We start from the raw sequence: 25,518 nt of genomic DNA, 5'->3' as shown, positions 1-25,518 counted from the left end.
GAAAATTATCAGCAGAGCGTTTTGCAAAGGCGTTAAAGGCTGCACAATACCTATTTTATATATTTTCATGTGTAAAACACATAAAACTGAAAATCTAGATTTCTATTTCACCTTAAGCTCTGTGGTGACCCTATTTGGCTAAACAGACAGATAAAAAGAGAGTTTACCCTATCTGTCATCAATGCAACAGATACTCGCCTTGGTCCCAAGTATGCAGCATAATAAGTCCTGACTATAGTTCAGTCATCAGTCTCTGTATCCGCTTTAGGTCAAGGTCTAGCCCCATTTAACTTCTGTGATTTCAGGACCCTACCTCAAATGACTGAAGAGAAGGTGGATGGATGCATAAACAGCAAACTAACCAATGGACTAAAGGCGATGTGAGATGATGAGGCAGAATGTATTACAGACACTCCAGAAACCAGAACAATCCATAGTGTTCCTGTACTATCCTCTGGTCTCCTTCAAAAGGTATTTTGTTATCCTGCTGAATAATGGATGAACCACAGGAGAGAGAGAGAGTCCCCTGGTGATTGAACAGTATTGGAGCCCTTGTTTTCACTGATGCTTTTTCTTTGCTCAGGAGTTTTCTCAAGTCTTGGCCTCTGAACCAAGACTGCACTGTTTGATCTGAAACAAAGGATTTGGCCTGAAAAAGAAGTTTCTGTGTCTTCCTCAATGTACCATAATAATTAGGGTTTTTCATCCCACAAATGTCTCAAACACCGTCAGTTTTATTAGTAGATTTGTATTATTGTTTGATGGTACCACCATTTCTTGATGTTTTTTCTCTCTCCTTAGTTCCCATAATAACGAATGGCACAATTAGCTAAATTTGAACTCGCAGAAACAAAGCACTTCACTTGGGTATTGAATGGTCAAATAAAAAGAACGTTTAGATTTTGGTGTAAAAAAGCTAAATGTTAGCATCGCATAAACATTTTTCAAACTAATTTTTCACTTTCATTGTAAACATCTAACCAAGCGTAAATGTACAACATGTAAGATATGACCAGAATTTTTGTTGAAAACATTTTAAAAATTACAATAAATTCAATTAAACTTCAATTAAACTCAATTTAACTTAATTAAATAAATTTAAATTAAATGTGAAGAAGTAACAGTTTTCAATTCATGTCAAAGACGTCTACATATTGTGTTGCCGAGATATCTATTTAAATTAGCATGCTAACCAGCTAGTCAAGGCCCGTTGAGTCTTGGATTATCACTTGTGCCTTGAGAGGTGATAGTCCGATAGCTCAGGCCTCCCCCTTGTACTTTTAGCTGGGAGATGTGTGCGAGAGACGAGTTGGGTACGTTACACAAGCTTTTTTAGTTTTTTTTGTCTAATAAACAAAATAAACTCAGAAAATGTGGAAATACTGTATGCTAACACCTGTATGCTAACTGAGAAAATACAACTTACATCTTCGGAATTCACGTTTCTCTCGTTCAACGAACTAATTGGTTAACTCATTGTGAAACACATTTCATTCAAACTTAACAGAAACCAAGTAAAACTCACCAAAAGCGTCTTGGTTAGTCTTTCCAGAGCCGGCAGCAGAAACAGTGGACAGGCATTTAATATTCTTGGGGGGGCCTAATTATGACATCCAATAAATTGTTCTATAGGACAACCAACTATTGCTACAGCAGTTTCACAACAATTCCAATATCTTAAGTACAAGCCTATTGCCCAATCATATTTCGGCTACTAAAGATATGTCATTACAGTTAAAGCCTTGGGCAGCATTGTTCTATGAACACAGCATGCTATAAGCCAACTTCCTAATACCAGCCTAATTGTCACAAATCTCAAGTTAAAATTTAAATCAACCATGCATAATCAACTATGACACACATATTGCATATCAGTGTCAAATAATTTACACCACCGTGGGTGCAACGTAAATAGAGTAATAACTGGCCTACTCACGTTCTTAATACAGTTGAAGTCAATGTTTTTGGGAGTGGAATCGCCTCGTGAATGAATGATTCTCCATTCGTTTCTGAATCACCTGGTAAGGTCCTTCTCGAAGGCAAGTTGGATGAGATGGGCTTTCCGTTTATGAAGCATGCTCCGCCGGTGTTCAGAATAAATGTTGCTCAGTGTCCATTTTCCATCATCTGGAGGAAGTTCACTTTCACAGAGTTTGTTCTAAAGAAACTGAGGCCCACGATATACTCTGATTCAACCAGTTTAGTACCTGTTAGCTCCAGCAGAGGTTTTACCTAAACTGTATCCATAAAGTTCTCTCTGTCAGGCTCCGGGTCCAAGGCAGCAAGGACACCAACGAGATGGCTGTTAAGCTCACCAAAACTCACGCACAACTCTCCATGCACTGCATCAACAACACTATAAAACAACCTCTCCAGTTCAGATTTTTCATTTGTTTTGTTTTGTCCAACACTTTCCTCCACTACAAAATCCCTGTGTTATCATTGCTGCCTCTTTGCCTTTTCCCTGCCTGTAGGTTGCCACATGTAACCCTCTGTGACGTTTAGGTAGGTGATAGGCACGGAGGCTAGGCACGCTAGTGTGGGTTCCTTCACAGATTGTAGTGTTAACGGCACTGGGGCACAATTTGGTAGTGACACGATTTGCAGTGACCGTTTGCAGTGACTATCGATTGCAGTGGGCACATGCGGTGGGTAAGTTGGTGCACTCCTGGAGCGCACCCTTAAGTAGATTGCCCCCTCCACAGCTGGCCCTGGCCTTCTCTGTCTTTTTGTTTGGTAAAATAATATTCAATAACTGGGAGTGTCCTTTGTTAAAAATAAAATAACTTGTTTGCCAATTTTGTAATAAACCTTTATATTCATCATAATTTGATTGTTATTTACATTATTGACCATCCTCTTTTTTCCAGGCACCTCCAGTTACCAATTATCAATAAAAGAGTTATTCTTTTGGAGCCACGTCTGGATTACTTCAATGAACCTGTGTAGTCTTTGTTTAAAGGGTTAGTCAAAGCAGAAATAGAGCATTTCCTGGGGTGGAAGTCCCCAGGTGGCGTTGTCGGATCGTTAGATTCTGGTGGTGATTCATCTTAGCGCCACCACCAGCCTTGCCACAGCAAGATTATAACTTTACACTTAAATACACATCAAAACATACATGAATACATGTTAAAAAAAAACCAATTTATTAAATGCAAATTCTTGGGTGGAGGGGGGAACACCAGGGCTGACAGACACTTAGTGTCACCATGGTAATCTTTCCTAACCACCTTTCCTTGACCTCGATGGAAACGTCATGTGATCAAGGAAAGACGTGAAGGAGAATTCATAAGGACTTAGGAAAAGAGGACCGCGGGTCTAAGAGAATCCCACTGCTCTTTTCCAAGTGACGTAATTATGTGACAGCCGTGATGAAACTACAATGTTCTGAAGATGGACTACAAAAAGTGCATCTTTGACACTGCGCCCTGTTTTAATGCAGACCATCTAAAGGTGGACAACATGGTTGAATATATTAGTCCAGGCCGACTTCATAATCAAGATAGCAAAAAGCGCAGGCCTATAGGCTACCAGTCACCAAATAATGGAAAGGGTTGTCACATTGAGAATGCTTGCTCACACTCACCCTCCTGCGCACCCAAATTTATCAACATGAATGACAATTATTGTGTATATACAGTGTTTCCCATAGGATGACAAAGTAACTGGAAAATAAATAAATCAATGTGTGGGAGACACTGAAATAATAAATTATATTTAATGTAGAGGTCATCCAGCTTAATTAATGCCTTTATTAATGCAAGGGTGTCAGCATCTGTGACTGAAGTAAAATTAGTTAATTTTATTGCTGAAGGCTGGAAATACATGCACGCTTGCACGCTGCAACATTATCTTCACTTTGATCACTTACAAGACTAGTAACACAGCTCGCATGGGTCTCAGTTATTGACAGTTCAAGACATAGACTATGCATATTAGCAAGTTATGGCATAAGAGAGAAAAGGCTTGATAGCCAATGGTAACTCATCAACATCCTTTATCCGTCATGGTCAGTGATTTCTTTTTTTTATTGTAGAAAATTCTAACACAACACTTTAGGCCTGAAGCTCATTTCAACAATCCAAAACAAAATGGTGTTGAAACAGAATTAGATTACAGCAAAGCCTAAAGAAATTTAACCAAAAGAAAGGAAATTGTCAGTCTTATTAAAGTATCATAATAACCCTGTGTTACTAGGATTTTGCTTAATTTGGTCAATGGATTTTATGGTTTGAGTTTGACAACGTGCGTAGCTTTAAATGTTGCTGCAGCAAGGAATTGTGGGACAGTATTCTCTCCTTTCGTAGAGGATGGTCCGGTGTACCCTATGCTAAAGGAGATATGAAAGGAAGCCTTGAGGCTCCTTTCCTTAGCTTTTAGAGAATTCGACCAGCTCTTATCATGGCTGCCACTGAAATACTTCCGGTTCACATCACTGTTAGGAACCTTCCTAAGCGAAAAAGACTTTTCGGACGCGGCCTGGTCTCTGTTATGTGCATGCCACAGACTGTCTGGGCACTGCACTTCTGCGAGTTCCGCCTTTTGCGTTCCGTCAACATTACGTTCTCAATTAACATTTAAATAATTGTTGTTTTTGACAGTTAATTGATTCAGAATCTTCCATGTCCACATCTAAGAATCGTTTTTTTCTCCCGCCCCTAGGTACTACTCATCTGAACAGAACTAACATCGGTGTGGTGAAGGCACACAGATAAGCTGCTTACATTTGGTGTGGAAGACCCGGGTTCAATTCCCCCTGTGAGACACCATTGTGTCCCTGAGCAAGACACTTAACCCCTAGTTGCTCCAGAGGCGTGCGACCTCTGACCTCTATAGCAATTGTAACATAGCTGTTTCATTAGTGTATGCCACTCAGCTCAAATGTTCTCAGGGCCCACAGCCCATGTGTGTATATTATGTCCATGCAATAATAGCAATAGCAGGTCATGTATATTTTTCATTATAGTTAATGTGAAATAAAATGACAACAGATAGATACTTTTGACCATCTATCACTGTGTTGGTGTGCTACCCCAAGACAAGCCCCATCGGGTCACCCCTATGAAAAATGTATGGGGCCACCACTGCCCAATAGGAACATTGATTCTGGTAAAGAATTAGGCTTTATAGAACTTATGCCCAGCACACACTTAATGCCAAGCACATTAACACACAAATAAATATATTAATGTTAAGATATAAAACATCTTGAACTGAAGAATTGCTAAATCATGGCAGTGGTTCAGCATCATTGTTTTAGCTAATGTATTATTCACCAGGATCAATGATGAATTGTTTTTCCATCATAATAAATTCTTAAGTTAATCTTAAGTTTGCAAGTGAGCAATTTGTATTTTTCCAAAATACCCCCCTTTTTTTTGATAAATATGGGCCCTGATTTGTCAGCACTGTCTCTCTCCCTTGACTCTCTGCCTATACAGCTGACATGTGTGTGAGTGGGTTTTGCTTATGTATTCCTTGGTTGAGTGTGGTATGCTTAGTCTGTCTGTCCTCACTGTCTCTCTCCAGTCTGGGAAGGGGGCATGGATCCGCCACTCACAAGCTCAGCTGGATTGTTGAGTCACATTAGTATGTACCAGCCCGTCAACCTAGTTCAACTTGTTACTCTGTCTTTGTCTGCCTGCTTGACTCCTAAACCATTCTGTCTTCAAACACATGGCCTTCATCTCTGCCTGCCTGCCACTCTCTTGCCCGCCACACCGGCCAATGCTCTCAGCTACACTGGATCAGCCTTTGGACCAAGCTCACCCACTATGACCGCCATGCCATCAACTTCAGCCCCGCCAACACACTGTGGAGAGTTCCCCCAAAACCCTGACTGACTCCCACACCTCTGAGCTGTAATTAAACTGTTAAAATTACTGATTGTCTTTGTCTGCTTTTGGGTTCTGGTCTAAACTCCTGACAAGCATGGAAACACATGACAATACAAGCGAAGTTTCTATTGCATAGAGTCTGAAGGAAACATACTTCACATACACTATAGTCTTTATTGAAAAGCAGGAAATATAGTGATTTAGAGCCTTAATATTCATTCAATCAATCATTAACATCAATGTTGAAAAACACCCATTCGAAATAGATTGATTTCATTAACAGCAAGTTTAAAAGTAGAATCCATATACCCTTATACTTTGCATTTTACTTTCTGATATTACCAATAGTACTAAAGTAATATAATTAATTAATGATTATATATATAGAAAAACATTGTTGGTCTGTGCTTTCCACTTCAGTGAGTGTTGAAACTCCTAAGCTATTTTGCCATGAAGGCTTTCTCATGCTTTCACTGATTAACACTCAGGTACTCAACGCTGCCTTTATTGCCTGTGTTGAGATTTCTTTTGATGACAGTGACACCAGCCTTCTCATATTCTGCAACAGCAGCTGTGTTGAGAAGCAGGGTGATGCCTTTAATGGGATTTTTAAATTCCTTTTTCTTGTACCACAGGTACACCGGGTCTCCTCCTGTCCCCTCATTGAGGTTAACACTCACTGGCTGGTAATCTTGCTGCTGAAAGGCCTGACGCTCGTTGCCATTGGTGGAGATTTGCAGATCCTTGAGTGCAGTGTCGGGGTCAGTGGTCTGACGGTACCAGATGAAGACAAAGGCTCCTTTTGCATCCCTATTAGTATCTTCATCCATACGGATGTAACCTTCCTGAAAGTAGTCGATGTCTGATCCGTAGGAATTAGTGGCAGTGACATCACAGATGTATGTCTGTGTCTCTCTCTTCACCCAGGCATGAATCCAGTTCCCTTTAGCCTTGCGGTTCAGATCACAGACCAGTCTCTCCCAGTCCAGGCTAAACTTGCTAGCTTCACTTTCTGCATCTGTAGTGACATCAATGTCCACAATGGGAGTATCGTACTTTGTGCTTCCTCTGAAGTACCAAAGGTAGATGTAATCACCTTTTGCTCCAGCATTGAGGTCTTTAGGGATCTTTGTGTACCCTGCCTTGATCAATCCAACACCCATGTCATCATTGAATGTAACTTGAACTCTGGTGATTGGTGCTGCGCTTCTTACTTTTTTGTACCAAATGTAGATGAAGTTTCCTCCTGCCCCTTTGTTCAGATCAACATTGATTTTCTTGAAGCCTTTTGATTGGAGCATTTGCTCCTCATCTTCATGAAGGGACACATCAAGGTGAGTTATGTAGCCGGCCATTGTAAGTAACTGCAAACAAGAAAGATAAATCATGAGTAAACAGAATAGGACATAAAGTTAGCAGCATGACTGTGAGCTTCAACATAATTATGACCAGGGCTTGAAGTGGAAAAAAATAGGTGCCTGTACTCCAAATTCACATATTGGCGTGTATTGGCTGGCACCGCCGCCCCCACACACTAACAAAATTTGTACTACAACAATAACTTTGGTCAAATAGATGTAAAATAGAACAAGGGGAACGTGTTGCTCTCAGGTCGAGGCACATCCCCAACCTGGATGAGTAACAAGTATAAATTAGTGTATTAGTATAATATAACATTAATTAAAAAGTTTAATGTTAATAAAATAATATACTTAAAGGTTTTACTTTATTTGGATAGTCTGCTGAGAGATAGTTTATAGATTATTTGTAACATTTCAACAGCTCATTTGTTGAAATTCAACTGCTTCACAAATGAAACGGTTTTCTGATATTACACCACTGTGGTTAAGGTTGGATTAGGGCTGATGTTAGTGAATTCATTATAATTTTAAGGTAATAGTATACTATATAGCTTACCACTAATAAAGTATTGATTCCAGTTACAGCAGTTAATGTTTGTGGGTTGTTTTACTTCATTATATCTTTGCGCAAGAAAAATGGTCTACATGGTGGTTAGTCTCTAATTTGTTAATGCTAAGTGCTAACAATAATCATAACCACTTATGCACAACAAGTTTTACATTTAGAAAGTTTGCTGTAGCATGTCAACTTTTTCTTTGATGTCAGTCCCCCTCCAGGCTGTGATTGGTTGGTTCACGAAAATATGGTCAAACATAAATAGAAAATTTACAATAAAAACTTTGTACAACATACCTGTTTTTAGAATGAAAGAGCTGTACATTTGTGCAGGGATGTGCATGTTTCCAGTATTAAGTGCAAATAGTAGTAGTTTAACAAAAGTCAGTGTGTGGTGCCTTTTTCTTGGCCTGGTTTCCCTCATGTAATAAACAAGAGGCCCAAAATCATTAGTCTGTATCTTAAATTTTAACACATACAAAAAGTACAAAATATGTGAAAATGACAATCAATATAGATTACATAAAGTCATAATCAAAGAAAATAATAAAAATAGAAGTGCAGTTAAGATCAACTTTCTTATTTTGTCAATTTAGAGGAGTTTTATCCTCCTATTCAGAATCTAGACAAAACTCCTCAAGATTATTCAAAGACCGTCAAATACACTCAGATTAGCCTACTAGAATCATTGTACATTAAACTTAACATTATATTGATATTAAATGATTCAATTCCAAATTCTTAAAGAGAGATAACTGACCCAGTTTTTCCGGAGACGTATTCCCTTCACCCTCTGGATCAGGTCTACCGGCCACTCCTTGTTTCTCAAATATAAACCCCTAAAAACTACAGCCACGTAAATAACATGGCGGATTTCTAAACTGCGTCACCACATTTCTGGTGTTCCAGGTACTTCCATTGTATTAAAGGTTCAGTGTGAAAGTTTTAGTGACATCTAGTGGTGAGGGTTGCGAATTGCACCCCCCCTTCTACCCAAGCGAGCAGTATAGCTACGGTGCCTGAGACAGGACAAAGATGTCATCTATGAGATAAAAACGATTGCCAGTCAAGAAATGAGGTTTCGTTAGATAGATGTGTTAAGAAATTATATAAATTATGTAAAATCATATGTTTTTTTGAATATTATTGTTACTTTTCCATTAATAAACAACAGCCACATGAAGAAATGAAGAGCTACATGGTGTCTCATACTCTTGTAATACAGTCAGTTTCAAGTTTTTACACAGTCTATGGTTCCAAAGTAGACCTAAAGTGACCTTAGATCATTTAAATGATCTCAACTGGCAGATGATACAAATTTTTTTTTGTCTAATAGAGAGGAATGGATCAAAGCAATTAGATGTGTTGAGAAATTTTCTACTGCATCAGGCTTAAGAATGAACTTGAACAAATCTGTTTATTAGGCTACCACTTAAGGAATGTGAACTATCAGAAGTTAAAGATATCCCTGTGAAGAACCCAGTTACATACCTGGGTGTGATAAGAATGAAAAACTCTGCAATAACCTAAACTTCAGCCCTATGATTAAACAAATAATGAAAAAGGTTCAACATGTGGTGGATGAGGCATCTTTCACTGAATGGTAGAGTTGTACTATCTAATATTGAGGGAATATCAAGATCTATGTATCCTTATCACTGGAAATGCCTACTGAAATATACAAATAATTAGATAAAATCTTATTTAATTTCATTTGGAGGAACAAATGTCATTATTTAGGGAAAGATACCCTATGCAACATAAAAAATTGAGGTTGTAAGTTTTGAAACCTTAAACAATACTTTCCAAAGTTAAATGGCTAACTAAGTTGATAAAATGGCCTGGAAATGAATAGATAGTATTTTATTCGCATGGTTGCCGTTATTCAATTCAAAAACACCAAAGTATGAAGAAGACATCACGAACCAGACTTAATCTTTACTAGAGAGAGGGCATGAGACGAGGCTCCACAGTCTTGGGTTGCTGCCACACAGACCACTGCTGCCACACTGGTTGTTGTGGTCGCTGCCACACTGACCACTGGTTGCAGTTGGTTGCATCTACTATGTAATACATCTTTATCATAATTCTTTGTTAAATATACTATGTTATCGATTATGCCTACTCTTATTGTTGCACTATACATTGCGGTTTGTGTGGTTATAGCCTATCTACAGTAACAAATATATCTAGATCATAATACTTTGTTAAATATAGCCTACTCATTTTTGATTAACTATATTCTTATTGTTAAAATCAGTCTAGCTTGGATTCAACCATCAAGTGGTCACCACACTTTCCTTCACAGGTGACAACACTGGCCTTCTTCTTGTAGGCCAGAACCAAAGATAGAGCGATTTATTACTGCAGGTTAACCACACAAACTGCAATATACAGTGCACCAATAAGAATATAGGCATAATCGATAATATTGTAGGCTATATTTATCAAAGTATTGTGATCTAGATAGATATATTAGCCTACTGTAGATTGGCTACAACCACACAAACTGCAATATACTGTACGCCTACAGTGCATCAATAAGATATAACAGAGTATATTTTTACAAAGTATTGTGATATAGAAAGATGTACACACAAACACACACTTTCATTCACAGCTGATAACACAGGCCTTGTTATAGTCAAGGACTAAAGATAGATAGATGTAGGCTATTACTGTACGTATAACCACACAAACTGAAATATATAGTAGTGCAACAATAAGAATAGGCATAATCCAGAATATTTTAACAAAGAATTATGATAAAGATGTATTACAGTAGATATAACCAACTGCAACCAGTGGTCAGTGTGGCAGCGACCACGCCGACCAGTGTGGCAGCAGTGTGGAGCCTCATCTCATGCCCTGACGCACAAACATACACAGCAGTCCACTACTTGCCCCAGATGTCTGTGATATTGCATCAAAGTTTGAGTTTCAATAGCGTGAAAAACGCCACCAAAGACTAGGTATAACATTTAGGTGTTATTATTTTACGCACTGATGGCCGCCGGCACACAGTAGCAAGCATATTATCATATGTAGCGCTGCACTAATTGGAGGATGCATCAAAAAGCCAATAATGCTAAACAAATAAGCAGCAGTCAATACAGAGTCTAATTCTAGTTTCATGTTCGCTGGTTGCGGCTTTAACCTGTTTGTTCAAAACTGTGAGCACGATAGTGGCTGATGGTGGAGAAGTGCTGCCATCCTGTCAGTCATGCGGTGCGCAGCGTAAGGTAGTTTATTAGGAAAGTATGCTCATTTAAGTCTGTTTATCTTTTTAATGTAAATAATAAAGTTCATTCTTAAGCCTGATACAGTAGAAAATTGTTTTGATCCATTCCTCTCTATTAGACAAAAAAAAATTGTATCATCTGCCAGTTGAGATAATTTAAATGATCTAAGGTCACTTTGGAACCAAAGACTGTATAAAACATTTTACATTTTACAACAGTTTTTAGTCGCTGTAATCATGTCCGAACTGGCTTTAAATTTTTTGATAACATTTTCCATTATTTACTTACCCCAGAACAGGTCAAATGTTTATTAAATGCTGAGCAGAGCTGATTTTATAATGCTGCAACACAAACAGGAAGCACTTCCTCAACTGGCACTCCCTTCCTACAGTCTGTGCACCTTAAATTCTTGGTGTAGATGTACAGTGGCCTTGAAAGCTGTAGCTCGTGGAGCAGTGAACAAAATGTTCACAGAAGAAGCCAAAGAAGAAAGGATTAAAAATCAGTTCTCCCTTTCAGTCGCTTCCGCAAACCACGCTAGAAATCTCAGACCAACTTTTAATAGCCACATCAAGACAATTTCAAAATCAGCCCACTTCCACTTTAGGAATATAAGAAATTAAAACAGGGTTTAGTAAAACATGGATTTAGGTTTAGGGCCAAAATACATTTCTGATCTGCTGCGATGTTATAAACCGTCCAGACCTATCAGATCATCTGAAGCAGGTGTGCTTACTGTCCCCAGAGTCAAAACTAAACATGACTAAGCAGCATTCAAATTCTCATTTCTTTCAAATGAAGGCTCGGAACTTGCACTGCCTTTTATTACATTTTATTTGGGACTACTCACTCATATGCATCTCAAGTCTGCAGAGTGATGAAGATGAAGGGGTTTTCTTAATATCTCATCCCAAACACTTTCATGCAATGCATTCTGAAAGTAAGGCACATCGTCTTTATCCTGAACCCGATTAATACAAGTCCATTATACCGTATCAAAGCCTCATTTAAACAGTCTTCAACTAAACATCAGCTTAATTAATTTTAATGACTCACTTAAATTCAACTAATCAAATCAAGTGGGGGAAAAATGTTTTGTAACTTCCTTAATGAACTAGCATTTGGCTTTATTGAAATGCAAGTACATGTTAATTTGTTTACATGCATTTAAACACAAAATAATGAATACATGAACTAACTAAGCACCATCTGGTGTGCACACACAATAGTAACAAATAATCTCTTACATGTGGAGATGTTATAAAGATTTAGCATTCTGTATGATTGCTAGGGGTAAAAAGCACCTTTATTGTAATGATTGTACTCTCTAAAGCTAAATAAAGAAAGCAAAGATAATAACAATCTGTTGAAGGTGTTGATTTAGAGTTTCTGTGTTCTTTTTTTTTTCAGAGAAAAAGTTTTTACCAGTGAGCAGAGGTGATGTGATTACCTCTGTCCGTCCTTCTGTTCTTCAGTGCTCCATCCATCCATCCATGTCTGTCTGTGTTTTGTTGTGTTTGTTTGTCTGTGGCCAGCATAATTCAAAATACACAAACTGGACTGACATGAACACATACTGATTGTGCTGTACATATAGACTTAGCACCACCAAACTTTTTATTTTCAGTGTGTCTGCTGACACATTAGCACATTCATGTACCTGGATTTGGATTTTGGATGCATAATGACCCACCTGGTGCATTGTTGACTAGCTCTATAACCGTTAAGTGCTCAGATTAAACTCATTATCATTTGACACATATAGATCCATGTTTTTTTATTTTACCCAGATCTGGAGAAACTCATCCATGCTTTTATCTCCTCCTGCTCAACTACTTGACTCCCTATAAACCTGTCTCAATCCACTGCCTACAGTAAATCCAAAAATGCTGCAGCTTGGCTTTTAACTGTGACCATATGACCCCAGGTTTCGCATCCTTGCACTAGCTGCCTGCTAATTTATTTAATCAGGCAGTCTCAACAAACGGCCATTGTTATTAATTACTTTAAAGGCCAGGCATGGGCTGGCCCATCTCGGACCTTTTATCCCCCTGTGAGCAAAGATGCAGATTGAGATCTCTGTTAGGGTGTTGCTAGCCATTCCATGGTCTAGGCTGAAAACCAAAGGAGACAGGGCCTGTGCTGTCAGAGCCCCTACACTGTGGAATAATCTTTCAGAGGAGATCAGGCTTTAAGAATCTGTTCCCTGTTTTATCTCTGTTATCTCTCTGCTTAATACATTTATCTAAGAAAGCTTTTTTTGTGTGATGCCTTCTTTTTAAATTTGTCTTTTATTTTATTTGGAGGTGTTTGTATGGTTCATATTAAAAGTACTTTTTTTATTATTATTATTATAAGGTAAGGATACAATCAAGGACTGAAAGATTTGGGGAAATAGGTTTTCTTGCCAAGAGTTAGATGAGAGGATCAATACAACTCATGTCCGTGCGCTGAAGCTATAGCCAGCTGCCAATTAGCTATGCTTAGCATATAGACTGGAAACAGCACCTGACTGCCATGGAACCAAGCCTAATACCCCCCCCCCCCCCCCCCCCCCCCCCCCAGATTAAATAAATAGGATACAACATGTTCCATTTTAAATTCTGAGGTTGGATTTAGTTTACTTTGGAGAGCCAGACTAGCTGTTTCCCTGTTTCCAGTTTCTGCATTAAGCTAAGTAAGCCGGCAGCTGCTGCTGGAGCTTCATATTTAGGGTACAGACGTGAGAGAGGTATTGATCTAATAAGATCAAATAAGAAGCTTCTGAGGAACAAAGTGGGAAGAATACACAAAATACACCTAAAAAATATTGTTATTTTATTTAATTTATTCATGGACTTGTGGGAAGATAGACATTTTTTTAAATAATAACCCTTTTGTTTCTGAATATTGTAACATCTCTAGACAAGTTAAACGGATCATAAAAAAACATTGGAACATCTTTGTGACCCAATGTGACCCAAATTTGAGCCATTTATCAGCTTCTATATCACATATCAGATATCAGAGATATTGTTGTCAGCCCCCTGTTTAGAGAAACCACACAAACTAACTGGCTTTCACTACAACTTTATGGGATGTCCATATGGCTTAATGTACGCGGGCCAAACTAAACAGAATCTCAAATTGAGAGTGGAAGAGCATAAGGCTGCCATTAGGAATGGGAACATAGATTATGCCATTGCTAGACATTATAAAGAGAATAATCATGGGTTGGCTACTTCACTTGAAAGATTGAGTCCTAATCCAAGAGGGAGTAACCTGATTAACCAACTTTTTAGATGGGAAGCATTTTGGATCCATGAACTGAACACGATTGAGCCTCATGGACTTAATGAAACACACGATTTTAGCTCTTTCTTGAGATGATCATTAGACACCTTTCTCTGAGGCGTGTTTCACCTTCAGGAAAAGCAGAGATGCTGGGTCTGGTTCAGTGGTAGAAGGACAGAGGTAGGACCCACAGGTTAACTGTCCTAAGGCATTCAGTAGTTCCTTGTCAGTTGGCTTCATGTGAGTCTGTCTATAGACTTATGTGATAGGTCATTATTCTTGTGACTCAGGGATGATGTTTTATTTTTTGATATTAATCAAATTATGCCATTTGTATTATAGTATTTTTGTAAGATGTTGATTTTATAAAAATGAAAAAACACATAAAAATGTATGAGGAAAAAATAGAAAGTGGGATTACTGGTCATGTGACCTACACAGTGCAGATTTAACACAATGTTTTTGCAGTTTCACTGTGTGAACTTGAAGAAGCCGTAGGTGCAACGCGTTGTTCACAATGAATATAGAAAAGTCATTTCAGTGTGCGGTGGCTTGTTTTTGATCTTAGATTTTTTCACACCTAAAAAAAAAGGTTTTAATAATTTCTCCATGTCAATGCTGCTTCATTCCATCAGAATAACACTACTGTGTCACAGATAACAACAAGGTAAATGTCTTGTAAATACTTTATACAAGATGACTAAAGGAATGTGTGCCCTAAATAGCAAGAGGGATTCAGCAGTAAATATTTAGATTAAGTTGACTTTTTTTCATTACGTATAAATAAATCACATTTTAGTACTCCTTAAAGGTCAGTCAGTTTCTTACACTGAGTGGTGGACTTAATTTCTGTCTATGTTAAAATAGCTTTGATTATTTCACATGAAACATTTCTAAATGTGTTGGATTGTTCGTTTTTTGTTTCTTCTTTAGAGATTGCACTGTATGTCACATCACTGGTAATCTACACATAAAGCATAAAGCAGTGTTTTTCTGTAAATATTACCCTGGACCTTAGAGAGATAGACAAAAGCCTCTCGACTCACAGGAGCAATAAAGACAGACACGGGTGCGACTAGGGTTTATTACTTTTAATCAATTCAGCTAGCTACAAAATGTCCACCACTTTACACACTGACAGGATACAGAGAGGGAGTCTTTAATATTACATGCGCTGAGGACATCAATCTCACGGGTTAACCTACTGTGTCATTCAGGTTTAGGTATTTAATCACCTTACTCTAACTACTTGACATTTTGGCGATTTGGTGTGCATAGCTCTAAAGTACAGAAGCAACAAAAAAACCCTTTTGTATGTAATTTTTTGTTTCAGAGTATAGTTATTGTTATTCAATGTCACCATTATTTTTACCAATAACAAACCACACGGGGAGAATAAACTTACAGATACAGTCTTCTTATAAAAGTAAGGTCTCTCAGAAATATGTGTCTTTGCTTTACATTGCAAACGTTTATTTTTTTTCTCAGAGCATCCAAAACCTATGTTACAGTACACAACCAGTCCTCATCTTTCAGCACATAATCAACATCTTCATCATTGAACTGCATAATCATTTAGAAAACAGGTCATTTTTTGCAATACAACCCCAAGTCCTCATATTTTTTTCATCTTTATCTCACTTTTTTGATCCCTTTTGCATTATTTTACAACGAGATGGTCACAGTCGGTACATTTATCGAGACAAAAAGAGTGGCACTATTGCAAACTTGCAGGAGTATGGAACGATCAACTGTGTCCTAATACTGAGCATGCGTTTTGTCAATTTGCTACTGCCATGTTATCATTTTTTATATATATTTTTCAGACAGGTTTTATTTATAAGACTAAAATCTACCATTTGTCATGCAAAGAACGCACAATTCACACCACTTGGAATGCAATGTCTAATACAGCTACAGAGAGTCTAGTTGCACATTGTCTAAACAGTAACTCAGTATGATTGCGATGAAGGAAAATGCACCAACGACTGCCCTTTGATTGTAAGTGCTCTTTGCAATCCGATTCATCTGTAGTGCCACTCAGTAAATCTTTACTCATGTTTTTCCATCAGTCTTCTCCATTTTGTCATGACAACACCAAAATAAGGAGCATGACAGTAGCCTAAATGGAATGACACAGTTTTACTAAGACGATACTGAGATACTGAAAGAAAAAGAAAAACAAATAGCTTGTATAGCATTCCTATTATATACTTGTCATCCAGAGCAGTGTACTTTCATATATATATATTATATATGATATATAATATATATGATATATATATTGATAAAGAGAATAAAAACTTCACAGGTGAGCTAAAGAGCCATCAAGTCAGCACTATATACAACCTTTGGAAAGAATAATATACGGAGTATAAGAAATCATCTTTTTACGAGGACAATCATCTTGAAAAAGCTCGACAGACGACACACAGAACAACATTTACAATGGGGAAGGGAGGTGATATGTGCATGTGTGCAAACCTAGAAGGTCAATACCATGATGAAAGCATGTCAGCGCCTGTCGACGTGCGGCACGGAACGCCGGGACGATCACGCTCTGGGGTCAGGGCGTTTAGCCACTGCCCAGCATCTTTGTGGCGCGCTGGTTGGCCTCGTCAATCCTGGTCTTGTTGGAATCAGCCTGTGTGAAGGAAAAGGGGAGAAAGAAGGAAGATAATGATATTAGTTTGCTTGTACTGTATTGTATTTTATTTTTGTTCTAGTAGTATTCGGTACTCTGCAGTGGTGGATGGGTTGAGTTGCTGAGAGAAAGCACTGGCATTCCTAAGATGTGATGTTGATTTTTTTATCTAAGCATGTAGTCAGCCTAGTTAAGATTATACAGGGCTGGAGCTGACTGAGGTCACTATCCACTAAATACACTATATACTTTTACTCACTATATTTAAATTTAACATTTATTAAGCCAAAAAGTAAATAAAGGATTCAATAATTCATTATTTCTCTACAAGAAATGTATTTCTGTCAGTGTTGAGAAGGCTTTGAAACAGCATTTAGAGAATAAAATTTGCAGGCAATGGTTAACTGAACATATGAAATGTTGAAAAAATGTGAGAATTTCTTAGGGGGAGAGGGGAACTTAGACTCATGATCTCAGTATTTCGAAAATCCCGTCGACACTACATGCAATTGCTGCAGACAAAATGCATGGTCATATAAGAGAATGCTGAAAAAAATGTATGGCCTCTAAGGACAGAAATCTCAGTGCTTGTGGCTGCACTTTGGCTCCTACCAGGGATGATTGTTGAACTGATACAAATCCTGCAATTCTATAATATGTGCATAAATCAGGGCTAAGGGTCTCTACTGCTTGTGATGCCTTTTCAATGTCCACTTGCTTAAAATAGGACAGGAAAGGATTTCATTCTGTTGATCTTCGCTAACAGTCAGCTATATCAATAGAGATACTGAGAAACACATGTGAATGACCACATTTCTAATTACAGTTTAAATAAGAGCAGTCTTGTGCTCTACCTTTTCAAATGTATTCTCTAAAGAGATTTGAAGAGACGTGACATAAATTTGGATGTCCAAATTTCAGGCAAACTTAATGCTAAAATTGACAAAAGCATTGTGCTCCCATGAGCCTGTCCTGCCGCTCTCTGTATGACTTTATGAATGGAGCAGACAAAAACTGTCCATCCTTTTTAATATTAGTAAATGTCTTGATTTTCATGGGGTGTTTCATGATCTGAATGCCAGTTTTGGCATGTTTCCGCCCTGTCAGGAGGAGTGGATGAAGGAAAAAGGTGGAGGTGAACAAGTGATGTGCACTTGTTCTTCAAGTGCTACCAGTAGAGTATGTCGCTGAAAAAGTCAATGTTTTCAGTAAAATCAGTAATAAAATAATATTGACTTTTATCTTTACAAATAAAACATTCATTTAAAATCCCTTTTAAAGTCAAAGTTGGCTTGATTATATTTGTAATGTACCATCCATCCATCCATCGTCAACTGCTTATCCTGCCTACAGGGTTGCGGGGATTTGTAATGTACAATAAACCAAATTTAACTATAAGTGAGTTAAAATGCTATGAAATCTAGATCTTGTCGTGTGTCATACCTTCTCCATGATCCTGTCGATCTGGCGGTTCTGGGTGTCGATCTCGTTGCCCATGTCCAGGGCCATGTGGCGCAGGTTACCGATGATGCCACCCACCTGCTCCAGGTTCTCATCCATCTCATTTTCCCTGGCATCATCTGTTACCCTAACACACACACACACACACACGGGCAGATTTAAATACTGTGACGTCTTCATAAACACCAGTGCACACACACAGGTGGCTGAGGCTCAGGAGGTCGAGCGGGTAGAGAAAGGGGATTTGATCCCTGAGGTGACCTTGAGCAAAATACTGAATCTTAGTTCTATTCTGATGTGCAGTTGGCACCTTGCATGGTAGCCTCTGCCATCAGTGTATATTTGTGTACAAGTACAGACCATTTACACCACATGTTGCCATGTGGACCAGGTTCAGGAAGTCGCTGCCTGCTCCCTTATCCATATTTCACCTCTGATCCTTTTCTTGTCTCTGAACAGCAAGGTCTGAACACAGACCAGGCACCTGGACACAAGGAGGATCCTGTGCACAGCAGTTAATATTCTATTTTACTTATACTTTTTCATCTTTGATGCCCAAATGTATATATAGTTTTATATCCCAATTTACAATTTAAAATGATCAATAAAAATTTAATTTGGAACAACAACACATTATGGAGTGCAGTTATGCCACAGTATGTATTAAATATGATATCGCCTGATTTCTAGCACTGATCCAATTCAATTTATTATGCTTAAATGTTTTTAATGTGGATTCTTGGAAGAAATTTAATGATCTAGTGTCCTTTACATAAATACTCTTTAGCTGTCAAGGAGGACAGTTCTTTGGCAACAATAACTCTCAGCTGTAGTTTGTAGGTAGTGTTTTATAGGAAACACTTTCATTTAGATCTTCAAATTGGTTTAGGGGTATAGCCCTGTAGTATTGTACTGCCATAAACTTCAGGGTAAAAACAGGTCCACACAAAGTACAGCTGAGGCTGATGGGAATGTCATTACCTCTGTTATCCTGACTTTTTATCCTCGAGTTTGGTTCAAGCTCGGAAAATGCTAAATACTACAATTCCCACAATGCAACCTCCAAGTCTGGTGAACTCTCACATCTTTTAAACTCTACAACCCCAATTTGTAATGCAGGCTTTCTGATAAAAATGTACATTATCCTGAAACAATCTGAGATAAGCCTGATGACATCATAATCATTACTATTACTACTACTAGATATTACTACTACTAGATACTACTATCTCAGTCTTTAGAGCCACAGGAGACATTCTATTGTACTGTAATAGCTAAAAGACTGGAAGCAAGGGGAAACTGAAGCTTAAATAAACACCAACCCACAAGCATCACTAAAGCTCACTAATTAAAAGGTGGTATCTTATTTGTTTAATCTGTACAAAAACTGAATTGTCAAAATCACAAGGTGTGGTTTTGTAGTGGGTTTGGTGTCGGACTATTTCTTGGCAGGGAGCAGTGGCTGTCATTTCCATTTAAAAAAAAACTAAATGAGATTAAACAAACAAGATAAAACATAGTAATTAGTGATCTTTAGAGGTGCTGGAATGTTTCCTCCTGTTTCCAGTCTTTTGCTAAGCTAAGCTAACCGTCTCCTGGCTGTGGATATTAAATGTACATATATGAGAGTGGTATCGATGTTCTCATCTAACTCTCAGCAAGAAGGAAAATATGCATTTTTAAAAAATAATATAAAAACTTAAATATCACTCCCCGTTGCTTCTGTCTATATCCTTTGTGTGGGTGTCCCTTCGTGGTCCTGGTACAACCCAAAATGTCTGCACCGCCTCCACATGGACACTCTTATTCCTCTGATATGCATGCACTCACCTCTTTCTGTCTACCTATGCATATTTTTACATTCCCTTACACCTCATTTCATCTCCCTTTAAAGAGAGCCCACTCCCATCATTCACTGAAAGTAGCCACCTCATAGAGAGTCTGACTAGTCTGAAGGTGTTTCTATGCGTAAACCTTAAGCTCCCCTCTTACCTGCGGATGAAGCCTCCACTGATGGCCATCTGTTCACGCTCGTCCACAACACGGGCAGGCTGGCTGGCCACCACCCCATCCTGGTTGTTCCCCCAGGCCTTGCTGGCTCCGCTCTTCATTCTGGCCGTCGACAGCGAAGGGGAGGATGAGGAGGGACAGTTACTCAACAGTTTGACCAAACGATTAATCATTTACCTCAACCAGGCTGGCTTCCCATTAGTCAAATCTACAAAGAGATATATATATATATGTGTGTATATATATATATATACATATATTTAAGTTGTAGTGTGATCAACTGACACAAAGGTGTTATTTGGTTTCATGCATTCAGAACATAAATATATGGTGAGGATTAGACTAAGTCAAGCAAAGCATAGCAGGCATGGACTGGTTGGTAGACTGAGTTTTTTTATGTACAGGCTAATTCGGTTGTTACACAATAGCAAATGTGTGTGATGTTATATCTTGTGGGTATATAACATACTGTTCAGACACAAGGCACTAGTTATATCTGTCTATTTTGTACAATCTTGACATGCATTTTAATAGCTTCAACATGTGGGATGACTCAGTGTGTGACAATAACCCTTCCCTTTACGTTTTTTTTCTTCTTCAAACCAAGCAGGTCTGTGCTGTTGCAATGATAACACCCACCCCACTCCCACACTTAAATATCCCAGTGTGACAGAAAACAGAGAAGAGACGAGCTTTTGGCAGACACACAACACAGTGTACAGGACTGTTAACATCGTTATGAGGGACGATGATTAATGAGGAGAACAAACTGCCAAACAACAAAAGGAAACAAAACAAAACAAGAAACTGGAGGGAGTCAACAGAGAATAACACCATGGTTACCCGTTCCTAGACCCTGTAACACCCCCACCCTTCACTGTAACATCCCCACCCTTCACTGTAACATCCCCACCCTCGCTTTGTGTTTTTTATGAGGTCACAGCTTTTTTTTCCAGGTTCAGAGTTCTGGACAAACTGGGATGTCCGGTAGTGGTAAGGCAGAGGTGTGAAGAGTGTGATAAGGATTTGGACATGAACACATCCTGTGGATTCAGCCATATCCGTTTCAATAGTAGACAGTGTACAACTGATCCAGCTGTGCTAACAGCACACACAATCAGCTCAGCTGCATGGCTTTGTAAATGTCACCTCACTCCGCCTGTCAACCCTACACCGTCAGGTTCAGCATCTGATTTGGCACAAAAGAGTCAGGGATAGAGAGGAAGGTAACAGAGAGAGGTTCCTTTTTTATTTCTTTAGTTAAGTGCTTGTATTTCTAGAATTTAAACTCTTTGGACAGCCAAAAGCTTTTCACCTCTCAAACTTTCACACATGATATTCCTGAGAAATGAATCTCATATCTATGTTCTTTCTCCCTCCATTCAGCAATATCCCGTCATTTTTTTGCTTGTATTGCAGCATCAGTTGCTCAGTTTTGTATAACCTTGGAGTGCTGTGTGGATGTATTCGAGCTGTATCAGGGAAGGCGATGGCTCAGCCTCCTACACTGCTTTTATTAATAGAAATGGACTGAGGCAAGGCTTCGCTTAGCTCCCTGTCCCTGATGACACACACCAGTGTGGTAAACACGCATGCTACCCTTGTCTGAGTCCTGTTTTTTTGTTCCTACTTTGTTCTTCTTCTCAGCCTTCAGGTTTTCTTTCACATCTTCCTTAATATTGTACATACTTTCCCTCTCATGCCCTGTTCTCTCCTCTCACATCATTCGCCCCTTTAGTTGATATCCAGTTTGTTCTCCTTTGCAATTTGCTTCCTTGCAGTTTAAGAAAAGAGATAATACACTTCTCTAATCAGCTTCACTTGTTTGAACTGAGATGATCTGATTAGATCATATGAGAATTACAGATCCTGGGTTAAAACCAAACTCATTCTATCGAATTCGTTCTCTGATTGACCCGCAAGTTGAGCTATCCACCAATGAAAATCCACAGCCAGAATCCAAAGACATTAAGTACCAGAAAACCAGGAGTCAGCTAATTCTGATAGACAGCCAGCATGATGAAGGGATTAAAAAATATTTCAGCAAGTATGATGGAATTAAGTCTCACTCTCCGAGTGGTGAAAAAAAACATACAAAACTATGTCTCTTTTGTCTTTCTAGCATCCATCTATGTGCGCATTCAGTTTGAATTAACTTACCAGCAGGCTATCATGCCACTATCTGATATGGCTGACCTACATGTGAGCGAGATCCCCGCGGGAGAGGGAGCTTAGCTCACAGTAATGTTCAACAGCCAGTGCAGGATAGAAGCTAATTTAGCACAATGCTCTGCAGGAGAGGTGGCACTGCAGAAAAACTGCAGCAGAAGCAGAGGGAAAAAAACAAGGCAGCAGTGGGCTGGATCGCCACGTGGAGTCATGTAAAGACAAAGGCACCACAAAGCACCTGCGCAGTGGCATGATGTACCCACTTTAGAGAACAAACATGACTACATCCCTGAAAATATTTTACTGCGCATGTGTCTTAACCTAGTTTCCAGCTCCCAGGAACAACACAAATCACTCCTCTTTTTCTCCTTGGCTTTGAATGTGTCATACTGTTATTTTTGTCTTCTTAACTGCCTTCCTTCTAGCGTTTGATGATTTTGTCATGTACCTTACCCCTTTTCTCTTCCATTTTTTCTTCTTCTCCTTCTTTTCTCGTGCAAGAAGGACTAACATATTAACAATTCACATATTTTTTTGCTTTTAGATTGGGTCCAATCTATAAAATCACAAAATGAAGGTTGTAATCATCCTCAAAGGTGGCATATAAAACAATGTTTTCAGTGATCATAAGTGCAAACTATAGGAAAGTATTGCTTGAATATTTTGGCATAGTTTTTGACACTAACAATTTTCATTCTTTGCAGAGATTTTGACATTTTCAAAAATTTTAATTTATAAATTCTTATGACTGTCTGCCGTTGATTCAGTGTTTACCAGAGAAAATGCCCCTACTGCTCGTGGTAAATAAAACATAAAAAGATTTGTTCATCATCACCATCAACATCATCAATCATCACCTTCATTGTTAATTTCAGCATCATCACCTTAGCATCATCATGTATAGCATTGCTTTTATGAGTTGCATTGTCATGCATGCATGAGCATTCAAAGGGTCATGCTCGCCAGTCATTCCATGTTATTGGCACTTGGTGGTTAAAAAATGGTGGTGGGAGGAGGGGGGTGCTCAGAGGGAAACAAAAAGGTCTTGTTGCCTGCAAAGAGGTGACGATCTACTGGATGTTAGAGCGGTGTGGTGGTGGTAGAGATCATGCAGATGAGTAGAAGTGTCAAACAGTCCTGGACCAGGCTGACCAAAGTCATTTTGGGACCAAGATCACTGAATTTCCAGCTGGAGTCAACACATAAAATGATCTGAGTGCCAAGACGCTTTTGGAGCCCCAGCCCTGCTCTTTTAGTTGAATTGAAGTTATTTACAGTTATATTTACAGTTGGGAAGGCCAACAGTACACAGCTACAGCAATATCATTGTAGAAGTCCCCTCTTCACATCACTTTGCATTAATACTAAAAATGTATTCCTTTTCAGTGTGAATCAAATGTTGCAAAAGTAGGACTTCCACAACGGCTACACCTTCATGTAGATGACTCCAATTATAACAGTGTTTGGAGAAGTGGAAGCTTAGAGAATATGGCACTTGGAGAAGGGCACTTGGTAGAAGGGTGTTGAGAGAGGCACTTATTGATGAACCATGGCCTTGGCTGAGTGGAGAAGAGATTATGTGGAGGACTGGACTTTTTGAGCTTGGATTTATGGGATTTGGGACTTGCCCAGTCTATTTATGTTTTGCCAACCCGTTCTCACTCCCTGACTCGTCACATATGGACACATGGTCAAGACCCATCATCGTCAGTTTGTTACGCATTGGGGATCCCTATAGCTTCATATTGTTCAATGTAGTGGGGGAAGCCCTATAGCGTCGGTTTTTGACGGTAAAGGAAGGTATATGATATTTAACAGAAAAGAGTCAGTAAGGATGTGGTTGAAGTGAATGGAGGTCCTGAACCCTGACATTGAACCAGGAGACCGGGGTTCGTATCCTGTGTGAAGTAAAAAGTGAACATTAAATATTTTAGTTTGGTTAGTTAGGCAAGTTACATAAATTGAAGTAAGTGGTGTTAGTTAACTTATGTGTTAACTGACATACGTAGTTAACCCAAACCATGATCTTTTCCTAACCTTTACCAAGTAGTTTTGATGCCTAAACCCAACCAAATACTTTTTGTGCCTAAACTTAACCAAACTGCAACGTTTCACTTCTTTAATAACGTTTCAAAATGGCAATGTTTGGAAACACTAGCGTTTCATTTTGAAAGTCTAACCGGACGTTGCATATTTATTGTTGCTAACTTGACCGCGGAGCCCTAAAAGTCAATAAATGACACAAAAGGGCTACCTAGGGTGTTAAAAAGCGACGACAAAGGGCCTTGATCAAGCATCAACATGTGACGAGTCGGGAGTGAGAACGTGTTGGTTTTGCAAACCAGACATGTGCAAAAGGCAGCAGCAAACCAGCAAAGAGATAAGTACCTTTAAGGTAGGGTTAAGGTGTTTACATGGTTAATGACATAGTTTGTAATTTGGAAGTATCTGTGCTACTTCTCCGACACCAATCGTGTAGCGATGGCTCAGACTGACTGACTATGAGATGCCTGCCAGTCGTGGACCTATGAATTCTGGGATACTGCATGTCTGGAGGCCAATCTAGGGTAGAAGACATGGTAATAACCCAAGGCTGCCGCATGTGTCCACAATTACCCACATTATGTGTCTGAATATTGCTGAATTTACATTAAAGTTGAACTGAAATTAATTCATTTTTGCTAAGAAATCAGTGTATATATCCTTGGTGTTTCTTGAATCAGACAAATCGGCAAGCTCATGTTTAATTTGATCTTGCAGTTACGTCTGACCCCCCCCCCCCCATTCAGACAGATTTCCACCTGTCCTGGATCTGGTCGGGCCAAGCACAATAGTTTATTTAATATGGGGTTTGATACGACATCTCACAGAGGACCAACACTGATACATTTTCATAAACATAGATGGCTGCTATTGATGTGGAACAAGCGGTAACGTCCGGGGCTGAAAAATGAAGACAAAGTGG

At 38.9% G+C, this 25,518-nt stretch overlaps 2 protein-coding genes across 2 annotated transcripts in view; both read right to left on the bottom strand.

The window, feature by feature from the left end:
• Positions 1-5,991: 5,991 nt before the first annotated feature.
• On the bottom strand, positions 5,992-8,667 carry LOC119908445. Its single transcript, XM_038726138.1, has 2 exons — positions 8,515-8,667; positions 5,992-7,201 (listed from the first exon to the last, which is right to left on the bottom strand). The coding sequence occupies exon 2, from the start codon at positions 7,190-7,192 to the stop codon at positions 6,308-6,310; it is 885 nt and encodes a 294-aa protein (XP_038582066.1). The 5' UTR covers positions 7,193-7,201; positions 8,515-8,667; the 3' UTR covers positions 5,992-6,307.
• Positions 8,668-15,345: 6,678 nt separating this feature from the next.
• The window catches only part of snap25a (synaptosome associated protein 25a), a 39,928-nt gene continuing 29,755 nt past the window's right edge, over positions 15,346-25,518 (bottom strand). Inside the window, exons 6-8 of the mRNA XM_038727747.1 lie at positions 20,367-20,486; positions 18,357-18,501; positions 15,346-16,913 (exon numbers count right to left, since the gene is read on the bottom strand). Coding sequence (XP_038583675.1) covers positions 16,845-16,913; positions 18,357-18,501; positions 20,367-20,486 — 334 coding nt within the window. The 3' untranslated portion in view covers positions 15,346-16,844. The remainder of the gene's footprint in view (positions 16,914-18,356; positions 18,502-20,366; positions 20,487-25,518) is intronic.

The sequence above is a fragment of the Micropterus salmoides genome, unplaced genomic scaffold (assembly GCF_014851395.1).
Source record: "Micropterus salmoides isolate LMB-PRFRI ecotype aquatic unplaced genomic scaffold, ASM1485139v1 Ms_hic_scaffold_18, whole genome shotgun sequence".
Taxonomy (NCBI): Eukaryota; Metazoa; Chordata; class Actinopteri; order Centrarchiformes; family Centrarchidae; genus Micropterus; species Micropterus salmoides.
The sequence above is the reverse complement of the archived record's forward strand: the minus strand, read 5'-3'. Positions and strand labels throughout refer to the sequence as shown.